Raw genomic sequence first — 11,171 nt, 5'->3', positions numbered from 1 at the left:
TCACCCCAGCTTCTTTCTTGTTTGTGTGGATATCCTTGATCTTATTTAAAAGGCTGCACGGGGGCTGCAGGGAAGGCTCAGCTGCAGAGAAGGCTCAGCTGCTGCTCTGGCAGAGGACCCAGGAGGGGCACTTAGGATTACTGTCATGTCTCAGTTCTACCATAAACATCACAGTAGGCAGGACCTAGGGACCCAGGCAGCTGGACATATCATCTCATCCTCCCTTGCTCTTTCAAGGGCACTTGCAACCTCCTCATCTTACCCAATCCTGAGGGGTGGTCGGGTCTGTAAGGCTCCTTCCTTGTCTCGCCCTCAGTATCTAGTGGGTTATGAATTGGGTGCCACAGCCACAACTCTGCTGCAGCTGTTTCTGAGATTGTCCCCTGAGGACCTGTCCACACCTCAGAAGGGACCTTGGAACTCACAGCCCCTGGCCTGAGCCCTCCCCCGCCCCATTACCAAGAGAAAGGAGGCTGTTGCCAAGGACTCCAGGGGAGTGGACTCAACTCTGGTCCAGACCCAAGGCACCCAGCCCTCCTGGAGACATTGTGTGAGCTGGGCTGGACCTCCACACACAGCCCCTGCCGCCCCACCCTAGCCAGGGTGGTGCTTGTGTGGGAAGGACTTTTAAGTCCAGCCTCCAGACCCCTGATCGGGAGAGACTGAGAGGGCTGGCCACCATGCACAGCTCCTGCAGCCTTTGGGCAGCACTGCCCCTGCCACCGCTGCCGCTGCAGCTGCTGCTGCTGCTGCTTGTCACTGGTCCCACCTCAGCCCTCACGGAGGATGAGAAGCAAACCATGGTGGAGCTTCACAACTTCTACCGTGCCCAGGTGTCCCCACCAGCCTCAGACATGTTGCAGATGGTGAGTGTGGCTGAGTGCCCACCTCCTGGGATGGAAGGGGTGCTGGGCATGGCCTGCCTTGGCCCTTTCCCTCACCTACTCCTTGTGGGGATGCTTTCAGAGCCTTCCCTCAGGTCAGGGGCAGAGGCCCTGTGCTGTAGAACGCTGGTCCGCATAAGCAGCCCCGCCATGTAGATAAGAAACTGAGGCTTCAGGGACTTGCACTAGGGCTTAAGCCCTGGCTCCCCACACCCATGGCTACCTCCTCAACTCTTCCCAAGATGTGAGGACCTGGAGGGAAAGCCCTTGTGAGTTGTCTGAGGGTCCCTGAGGAGAGTAAGCGGCAGGATGAGCCTGGAAAGTGCTGGGGAGGGAGAGCAGGCCAGGGAGGTGGGGGAAGGACTCCAGGGCCCACAGGTGCTGTCTCCAGCACCGAAGCTGAGGTTTAGGGCACCTTCGGTACCCACGTGGACTGTCAGCTTCTCATCTATGAAATGAGGTAATAAGCATACCCACATACATAGGCTGAATGTCACACATGTAAGACTGCATGCAGCGAAATCTAAAAGATACATATAACACACATACAAACTGTCTACATGACATTGAGAGAAGTGTGCAGGCAACAGGAGCCAGGGGCAGGGTGGTGGCGGCAGCCAACCAGGCAGAAGGGATGTTATCGGGTGACAGGACTGGGACAGGAGGTCTGCTCTGGTTTCAGCTGATACAGCGACAGTCAGCTGGGGTCCCAACGTTTAGGTGACAGCCTCAGCTTGCCCCCTATGGCTTGGTGACTCTTTGGGGAGCCTTTTCCTGATGGGCAGTTGGGTATGGTCATCCCTGCCCTACAGGTCAGACAAGATGACTGTGAGAAATGCTCATAGCACTGCAGCCATTCACAACCCCGTTGCCTCGGCAACCAGGAAGCGCTCACAAACCGGAAGCCTGAACACTAGTTATCAGTGCTGAGGTCCAGAGTCGCCATTTCCCATTTGTAGGCACTGCACCCCAGGCTGTCCAGTGTGCACTGTGCTCGGGTGCCCCCCACCTGGCCAGCACCCTGTCAGTTAGCCCCATCTCTTTCTCCGCCCTCAGCCTGGCTACATAGCCCTCCCATGCCTCACAGTACACAGTGGCCTGTGCCACTGACCACAGTGGTCACATTCTCCAAGTGACATATGACTTGGGCTTCTTGGTTCCTGCTGTTGCTCTAGCCTGGCTCAGTGCCCAGGACTACTGAATGACAGTGTGGATGGACCTGCTTCCAGGGACAGAGGATCGTGGTACTTGCAATGCCACAGGCTGAGCAGCCTACAGTGGCTTCTGGAAGAGACTTCATGCATGAACTCAGCATGCAGGCTAGAGCTGGGGCTGCTCTGAGCTTGTCTCTATCATCAAGAAGTGACAACTATCTATGAAGTACCCACAACACCCAGCACTGTGACAAATTATGCTACTGTCAGTCCTAGAAGGGGCCTCCCCCACTGCCCACTGTTGCCAGGGTCCAGGGGACTACCCAAACCTGTGATGTGAAACAATAATGGACAGAGCAGGGATGGCCAAGTGTCCATCAGGTAAACACACTTGCCAGATCAAACCTGATGACCCAAGTTCCCTCTCTAGAGGCTGTGAGAAGAATGTACTCCCAAAAGCTGTCCTCTGACCTTCATGCAGGCACTGCTAGGCGTCTACCTGCATTTACACACATATGTACACCTAATCGTGTGTACATGATTAATTTTAAAAATGACCAGAAAGAGAAGACTCACTGGGGTACACCAGTGGGGCCGTCCCAGTTCAGGCCCCAGGCAGCTGCTCCCACAAGCACTGAGGGGTGGGAAGTGGGCAGGGTCACACAGTCCTACCTCTCTATGCCACCCTCGCTCTTGATGCCTTTTTTGGCTCTGAAAGCTGGAGCCCCCACCCCCCCAAAGAGAGCCACAGCAGGCATCCGGTTCCAGGAAAGGCCAAGGACAGAGTTTAAGGGGATCCAGGCCTTCCTCCTTAGTCCTTGGGGTCAGATGTCCAATTAGTTGCTCCTCCCACACTTCTCCATCTTCTCCCAGCCAGGGACAGAACCTCAGAGGCGCTCTAAGCAAAACTGCTCCTTTCCGGCGCCTCACTTGTGATCTCCACGGAGAACATTGACCTGGGGTTTGACTGCCTTGGGTTAGGCAAGGCCCTAATGACCCTCAGTGTGCCACGGAGGTGGGAGTGCCCAGGAAGGGAGTTGAGCTTTTCAGAAGGGCTCCCGCCAGGGAGGGAGAGAGAGAGGGAAGGAGGGAGGGAGGGAGGGCCTTGGCAGTGGAGTGTCGCCACTGCTGTCTAGATGCATGGACTAGAACAAACCTCCAGTCTTCCAGCATCTCTCTGGACAGCTTCCAAGTATCCCCCCCTCCCAATGGAACACTCAAAGATCACAACCGGCATCAATCCTCCCCCACATCCTGTGAGGGGTAAAATTTGAACCCCAGGGACTGAGGTAGCACTCTCCATCTTACTGAAACCCAGGGGGACAGATTCCTGAGAAAAGCCGGGGCTTTACAAGGGGGGGGGGCGGTGAGGCAAGCCAGTCTCTGGCCTCCTGAGGTTCCAGGACACCCTCAGCCTACTCTAACCACCCTCACACTTCCCTCTCCCTTGCTGCCCTGCAGAGGTGGGACGACGATCTAGCTGCCTTCGCCAAGGCCTATGCGCAGAAGTGCGTGTGGGGACACAACAAGGAGCGTGGGCGGCGCGGAGAGAACTTGTTCGCCATCACCGACGAGGGCATGGACGTGCCGCTGGCCGTGGAGAACTGGCACGAGGAGCGCGAACACTATAATCTCAGCACCGCCACCTGCGATCCGGGTCAGATGTGTGGCCACTACACTCAGGTGACAGGCCCAGCGGGAGAGCGGGGACCGGGCGGAGAAAGGTCCCCGGGCGGGACGTCGCGGGGCTGCAAGCTCAGGCGTGGGGCGGGGGTGGGGGCTTTGGCCTCCAGGTGTTGGACAGGCCTCTGCTTATTGGATGAACCACGTGATTGGGTGGGTCTCGGTGTTGAGTGTGGACACCGCCACACTGGGGCCTCCAGGTGTGGGGTAGGGCCACGTGTGTGGCTAGGGTATGGGCCTCGTGAAGTAGGGGGAGGGCTTCAAGCGATGTGATGTCACGTGCGTGCATGAGATTGGTCTGGACTTTAGGTGCACGTGGGTCAGGGCGGGCTGGGACCGCTTAGTGTTGGGTGGAATCACCTGGTCAGGGGGCAGGGCGGGCAAGGCAGGATCTCCGGGTGTTGGGTGGATCCATGTGCTGGACCATGTGGGGAGGTTCGTAGCTTTTTGGCTCCAGTTGGGAGCAGCCGGGCTTTAGAATGTTATTCTCCTTAGACACTCCATAATGATCTACACAGCAGATAGCGCGCAGTCGGAGGCCACTCAAACTGTCCCCACTATTTTCATCTCTTCAAAAGTGAACCTAGGTCACCCATTTCACAGCGCAGGTTTCCTGAATGATTGTCCTGGGCGACAGAAGACCCTGAATTGTCCAAAGCTTACCCTGGGTGACAGGAGATTCTGAATGCTCCAAAGCGTTTGAAGCAGATGCCCCCTCCCCCTCCTTTGCCCTTTTCCTGCCACTGTTGCTCTAGGCTCTCTCCCCCCCTCTCTCCCTCCTCCTCACCTCCCCCCACCCTCCCCACCCCCGTGTAGCCTTGGCTGGCCTGGAACTCTGTAGACCAGACTGGCTTCTACCTCCCCAGCGCTGAGATTAAAGGCATAAGGCATGCACCACTACTGCCCAGTACTCTTCGGATTTTTCATATCTAATTTGCTGTTTCTAATCTGCCAGGCTGATAAAGCAAAAAGTAAACAAACTTGTTTAATTTTTGCTTTAGAAAAAAAAAAAAAAAACTCTTTAAGAGGGCAGGGTGAGATGGTTCAGTGGGTAAAGGAAGTAGCCACCAAGCCTGACAGAGCTGGATTCCATTTTAAAAACAAAAAGGTTTATTTAAAAAAAAAAAAAAAAACTTACCATTGGTATTAAAGGAATCATTTCCTCTTCCCAATATTTATTGTACAAATGATTACACCAGAAACCGAAGCAGGGAGAAACAGCCCCACCCACAACACTCATTTTCAGTGTCCTTCTGAGCTGCTATTTTTAGCCCTAATCTGAAGGAAATACTCAAAAGCACCCACCCAAGTTGGGAAGTTGTGAGGTCCCAATGGGCATCCACCCTACTGGGACATCTGCACTCACCCTCACCAGACTGGCCAAGCTCTCTCTGGCTCTACCCTAGCCTGGAAATGCACCTGTTCAAAGAGGACCCCAGGAGCCACGGTGAATGCAAGCAGAACCCCCACAATCTGAGCCTGAGGAATGCATGGTGACCTCACACTGGTGGCAGAGCACACATTTTTTTGTATTATTGCTGAGACAGGGTCTCACTAGGTAGCCTTGGCTGGCCTGGAACTCCCACAGAGATCTGCCTTCCTCTGCCTCCTGGTGCTGGGATTAAAACTGTTATGGTTTTTTGGTATGTAAGAAGAAATTATTCTAGCAGCTTGGCTGTTCCCCAAAAGAGGCAGAACAAATGGGCGGGAGGGGCCCTAGCTAAGGTGACAGATGGGACGAGAAAGTTTGCTTCAAAGTAATGCTTCCTTGGACTTGTGGCTATAGTTCTCTGCTATAGCTCCTTTGCATGTGCCCCTTGTTTACAACCTCGTTTAAAAAGGACAGAGCCAGGTGTGATGGCATATGCCTTTGATTCCAGCATTCACAAGACAGAGGCAGGTGGATCTCTGAGTTCTCAGCCAACCTGCTCTACAAAGCCAGTTGCTTGCTGGACAGCCAAGCCTACTCTGTCTCAAAAAACAAAACAACAGCAACAAAAAACCCCTAGAAAGGGGGGGGGGTTATAGAGTATTATCAGAGGCCTGGTGTCTTTGTTTGGCAGGAGAGGGTAAACAATGTTCCCTCCTGCTTCTAGCCACTCAAGCAGTTTTGGCCTGAAACTACACATGTTCAGGAAGACCAAGGCTATAGAGTGTTTTCAGGCCACCAACAAAAGGCTGGTGTAGAGCTAACGACATGGGGAAGAGACTGTGCTACTCAGCCCAGAGCTAAACAGCTGGTTTTGCCCTCCTTTAGGTAGTCTGGAGCAAGACTGAGAAGATTGGCTGTGGTTCCCACTTCTGTGAGATGCTCCAGGGAGTGGAGGAAGCCAACATCCATTTGTTGGTGTGCAACTATGAGCCTCCGTAAGTGCAGAGAGGCCAGCGGCTTGGGAGAGGACAGAACAGGGTGCAACTCAAGGAAGTTGTGGGCTTGGTAATGTGGGCCCTGTCCCTCTGGCAGCTGTGAGAGCCCTATGGCAGGTCTAATTTGGCTTGCCAGAGGTCAGGGAGCCCGTGTTCCTCAGCAAGCAACTTGTGGGAGGTAGCAGCCCCGTGGGCTCCTGGTGATGGACCTGTTGTGCCTCTGGGGATGGTTGGGTAGGAGAAGAAGGCACAGACCTTCCCCTCCAGCAACACCTTCTCCTTCAGGGGGAACGTGAAGGGGCGCAAGCCCTACCAGGAGGGGACTCCTTGCTCCCAGTGTCCCCTTGGCTACAGCTGCGAGAACTCTCTCTGTGGTGAGTGACAGGCCAGAGCTGAGAAGGGGTTGGGAGAATGTGATGCTGCCTAGGTGGCCTAGAGTCTCAGGACTCCCACCTCGAGAAGCAGAAGGTGTGACTACAGGATGCGATGGCAAGGACCTTCTGTGACTTTCTGCCCTCTCTGCACCACCAGTTGGCGCCTCGTTACCCCAAGTGACAGATTTCATCCTTCAGTCCCAAAAAGGGCTTTGCCGCCCCCCCCCCTCAGTGCTTTGCCAGGGGGCGTGGTTGAGCGGGAAGGTTTGGGCTGGTGGTCAGGGTCTGTGACCGAATAGGCGGGGCCTACAGTGCAGTCCTTAAGAGAAGCTTAGAGAAGACGGTGGGTGGAGAGGTTTTATCAATGATGAGAATTCACGTTACCAGAGGGTTGTGTCAATGACGAGAATTTACGTTATCAGAGGGGCATACCCGCTGCAGAGGAGTGTGGCTTGCGCGTCCCGGTGGGACATTGTGCGGCCGGGTGGGGTGCAGCTCTAATGATTAGCCTTGCCAAACAGAGCCCACAAGAAACCCGGAAGAGTCGCAGGATTCGCTTCCACCGGTGACCGAGGTCCCTTCCACCAGGGCAACTGAAGCCCAAAGCTCCAGGGAAACCGGTACTCCGTCCCTAGCAACCTCTGAGACTCTACATTTCTCCTCGGTAACAAAGGTCCCGGGCTCCCTGGCAACCGAGTCCTCACCTGCAGTAGGAACAAAAGCCCCATCTTCCTTAGCAACGGAAGGCCCCTCCTCCATGGCAACAGAGGCTCAATCTTTCCTAACGGAGGTCTCCTCCGTTTCCGCTACGCACATCCAGCCCTCACTGGATGAAGGGCCAGTTAACTTTCTCACATCACCACATGTCTCTGTCCCCAAATCTACGGACAAAGAAATCAGCAAGTCGAGTGCAACCTCCGTGAGCCCAGAGAAATCTCTGTACCCCCAGATGTCCCCGACACAGACAGAAGGGGTCCTACCCCAGGCCCAGGTAGAGGCTGAGGCTGAGTTGCCTGAGGTGGAGGCCGAGTTGCCTGTTTCCAGTGAGGTGGCGGTACCAGTTCTTCCAGACCAGGAACGCAGTGGGCCACAGGCCTCACTGAACCACTCGGACCACTCTGCCTCCACATCCCTGCCCAACTTCCCCAGGGCCTCTGCCTCGGCTAATGCCACAGGCGGGCACACCCTGGCCCTTCAATCACCCTGGACAGGTAAGGCCCGCAGCCCCTACTTACTTCCTGGCTCCAGATGTTGGTATCCTGTGCTGGTATCAATGGTTAGGGCATCATAAAGCATGTGTGCCATAGAAGATGCTTCCTCCCTGCCTGCTGCCTGCACCCTGCATGGAGTGATGGAGAGTCAGGCCGTTTGCAAGATGAGCCACAGCCCCTTCCTTTCTGCAGGTGCAGAGGACCCTGAAAAGGCTGGCTGGGATTTGAAGCAGAATTCTGGTCAAGTATGGGGCCCTTTCCCTGGACTGCTGCTGCCTCCCCTGCTGTTGGCTGGCATATTCTGAAGGGGACACTCAAAGACAAGGGCTGGTGAGACTGGAAACATGCACATGCACATGCACATTCTGGGTTCTGCCTCCAAATTAGAAGCCAGAACTTCTGGAGCAGGTCCTGCTCTCTGCACCCCCTCCCCTGTCCTCCCTTCTCTGCTGGGTATCATCAGCCCGGTACCCCCCAGGAGTGCTTCTTCTGCTGAGGTAGGGGTGGGGTCTTGCCTTCAGCAGTGTTCTAGTGGCCACACATGCCTAGCTTCCTAAGAACAGAAAATCGCATAGCCTTCACAGGAACTTCTTGGCCCCTTCTAGTCCCTTGGGGTCTTTCTTGAAGCTTCAGAGTCCAGGAGTAACTGCAAAAGCACCTACTGTCTTCCCAGGAGAAGAGGCAGCTGTGTAACTGCTGTGCCCTCCCTCTTGTCCCCAGCCCTCAAACAAGATTCTGCCTGGCTGGAGCCCCTCTGGAAAGGAAAAGCTGTGGGGTCCAGCTCACCAGAAACTGCACACCAGGGCTCTTCCTGCCCCTTACAACAGCGTCCCACAGAGGGCATGATTCTGAGGGTACCTGCCTGCCCCTCAGGGTTGTGCGGTGGGGTATGTCTGCTCAAGGGCTCCCGATCTGAGTGCCCATGTGACTTGGACAGCAGACCATAAGGGGCAGGTGAAGAACAAGCCCCATCCAAGTGGGGTTCTGTGGGTAGGGAGACAGGGAGTGGTCACAAGGCGGCCTTGACTCCTGAATGAAGACTGAGAGCTGTGGGACACCAGCTCCCACCCACCTATGTAACTCTTGCCTTTTCTCTCCCCGCTCCCCACACTCTGAACCATCCCTTTCCTTCCTGTAACTTCCACTCCACCCTTGGGAAGTGGTCTGGCAGGAAAGAGAAAAAGCAGAGGGAAGGCCCAGGGTGCCAGATGGCTCTCCCAACCTCAGGACTTAGCTGTGGGGCTAACTTGGTGGCTCTGGGGCTCAGGACATTTCCACAAGTGTACCAATGCTCAAGCCTGTCCTGTCGACAGGTTCCAAAATGGCCAGGTTTGGGTAGCTCACTTGGGTGCTTGGAGGAGCCTGAGACAGTGTCCCAGGGCCTTGGAACCTCTCCTGGTGTCAGAGAGGTCCAGAAGTGTTGTGGGCCAGGGAAACAAGGGGCAAGAGACAAGTGAGAGAGGAGGGGAACTGGCCAGGCTAGTACTGACCTGATCCAGGCTGTTCCTCCCAATAAAGACACAGAGGTCACCCATTTAAACTATACAACTTGGGGGCACTGAGATGGCTCATGGCTCTCTGGCCAATAACCTGAGTACAATCCTTGGGACCCACATGGTGGGAGAGGAAATGCTCCTGCAAGTCGTCCTCCAGCCTCCACTTAAGTGCTGTGGCACACATTTGGGTGGCTTTGTGTTTTTGCTTTATTTGTTTTCCAGACAGGGTCTTTATGTAGCCCTGGTTGTCCTAGAACTCTGTATGTAGATCCACCTATTTCTGTCTCCTCAGTACTAGGATTAAAAGCATGCACCACCACAACCTGGCTGGGAAAAAAAAGGAAGTATACAAGGCAATGTTTTGGAGATTTATTTATGTACTGTCTATTTAGGGTGGAGGTGAGTGCAACAATGTACGTGTTGAGAGTCAGAGGACAACGTGGAAGAATAGTTCTATCATGAGTCCTGGGGACCAAACTCAAGTTGTCAGGCTTGGTGGCAAGGGCCTTTTACCCAGGGAGCCAACTGGTCAACCCCAACTGGATGGTTTCTAGTATCTATAACTAATCCAACAATGGCCATTTTCACTACCCAAGAAGCACCTTATCCTGGTACCCACTCCCCCACAACCCCCCTCAGCCCAAAGTAACTGCTCATCTATTTTCCATCTGTACATTTCCTGTTCCTTCCTTTTTTGTTGGGGGTAGGGGGTTCATGCCATTGTGCTCTTGGAGGTCAGTTGGAGGACCTCCTTCCTCCCTCCACCACAGGGCTCAGGCTTGGTGACAAGCACCTTCACCTACTGAGCCATTTCACAGCCCTCATTTACCTGCTTTGACTTTCACATAAATTCTTGACAAATCATGCATCTGTGACTATTTAACATCTCTTCAACGTTCATGCATTTTGCAGCATGTTTTCCTCACCACAATGTTGTTGCACTGTGTGTATGGGCTTGTGTGTTGTATACGTGTTGCCCAGAGGTCAATCTCGGGTGACACCCTAAGGAGCATCACCTTGTTTTTGTGAGATGGAATCTCTCACGAATGGCATGCTGAAGCCCAATTTGGCTAGGATGGTTATTCAATGAGCTTCAGGGACCTGTCTCCATTCCCCACCCACCCTTGCCCCCACCCAGTACTAGGGTTACAGACCTATATCATTGCACCCAGCTTTTATGTGGGCACTAAGGATCACACTTGAGTTCTCATGCTTGTGCAACAGGTACCTTACTGGCAGCCTTCTCCCCAACCCCAATTGAGAGAATTTTTCTTGCATGCCATTTTGGTCCTTGTCTATTTAAGTATTTTATTGTAAGAGTGTTGACTGTTTTCAAAGGCCTTCTCTTTGTCTGTTGAGAGATGGTCATGTGACTGATATCTAGCCCTTAAAGCAGCTGCATTCCTATTCCTGGAAAGGTCTGTTTTCTTGAGCTAGTGTTAAGCCTGAATGGTCAGGAATGGGAGCCTCTGGGCCAAGCAGACCCCTCAGAGACCCAAGCCTATCCTGGGTTCCCTGTGGCTCTCCCTGACTTGCCCAGCAAGGGCATCTGCTGGCAGCCTGCAGCTCTGTCCCATGAAAATTCTTGTCAGAGACCAGGAGTATGGGGTGAGGGAGGTTTCAAGAACACAGGCTGTAAGGTGGGCTGTGAAGGGGACATGTCAGAAGATGGAGAGGCCGGCACCCAGAGGCCTTGAGGATCTGAGAAAGTCTTCCTTTACACTGTAGGCCATGGCTTCCAGGCATCTTGGGGGCTTGCAGTGACAAGGACTGCTGAAGGGGGACAGCTCAGACTACCACAGCCTCTTAAGAGGAAGTCTCAGAAGGCCTGGAGCAGGCCCTTCCAGCTTTCCCTGAGAACAAGGTTACCCTCCAGGAGGGAAGCCACTGGTTCCCTGCAGGACACTCCACTCCAGCCACCCCTCCCCCAGGCAGCTCAGCTGCTGTCCTATGCCCTGCTCAAAACCACCAAACCTCTAAACAGATAAGGTCTCCCTCTCTA

The 11,171-nt window shown here is 54.2% G+C and overlaps 1 protein-coding gene across 2 annotated transcripts; it reads left to right on the top strand.

Annotated features, from left to right (window-relative positions):
- The first annotated feature begins 665 nt into the window (after positions 1 to 665).
- On the top strand, positions 666 to 10,033 carry Pi16 (peptidase inhibitor 16). Of its 2 annotated transcripts, none has more exons than XM_051187075.1 (7): positions 666 to 866; positions 3,500 to 3,721; positions 5,979 to 6,088; positions 6,374 to 6,462; positions 6,984 to 7,637; positions 7,866 to 8,003; positions 8,394 to 10,033. In XM_051187075.1, exons 1-6 carry the CDS (start codon positions 681 to 683, stop codon positions 7,976 to 7,978), a joined length of 1,374 nt encoding a protein of 457 aa, XP_051043032.1. In that variant the 5' UTR covers positions 666 to 680; the 3' UTR covers positions 7,979 to 8,003; positions 8,394 to 10,033. The 2 variants fall into 2 exon arrangements, with proteins under 2 accessions (XP_051043032.1, XP_051043031.1); XM_051187074.1 differs by having other exon boundaries at positions 6,984 to 7,673.
- The last annotated feature ends 1,138 nt before the right edge of the window (positions 10,034 to 11,171 follow it).

Source organism: Phodopus roborovskii, unplaced genomic scaffold, assembly GCF_943737965.1.
Source record: "Phodopus roborovskii unplaced genomic scaffold, PHOROB, whole genome shotgun sequence".
Lineage (NCBI taxonomy): Eukaryota > Metazoa > Chordata > Mammalia > Rodentia > Cricetidae > Phodopus > Phodopus roborovskii.
Note: the sequence above shows the minus strand (reverse complement) of the source record. Positions and strands in the feature narration are given on the sequence as shown.

Excerpts from the sequence above, each read along its gene's own strand:
- Pi16 (XM_051187074.1), top strand. The coding sequence starts at position 681 with ATGCACAGCTCCTGCAGCCTTTGGGCAGCACTGCCCCTGCCACCGCTG. Across the intron at positions 3,722-5,978 it reads TGTGTGGCCACTACACTCAG|GTAGTCTGGAGCAAGACTGA; the intron begins GTGACAGGCCCA and ends GCCCTCCTTTAG. Across the intron at positions 6,089-6,373 it reads GTGTGCAACTATGAGCCTCC|GGGGAACGTGAAGGGGCGCA; the intron begins GTAAGTGCAGAG and ends CTTCTCCTTCAG.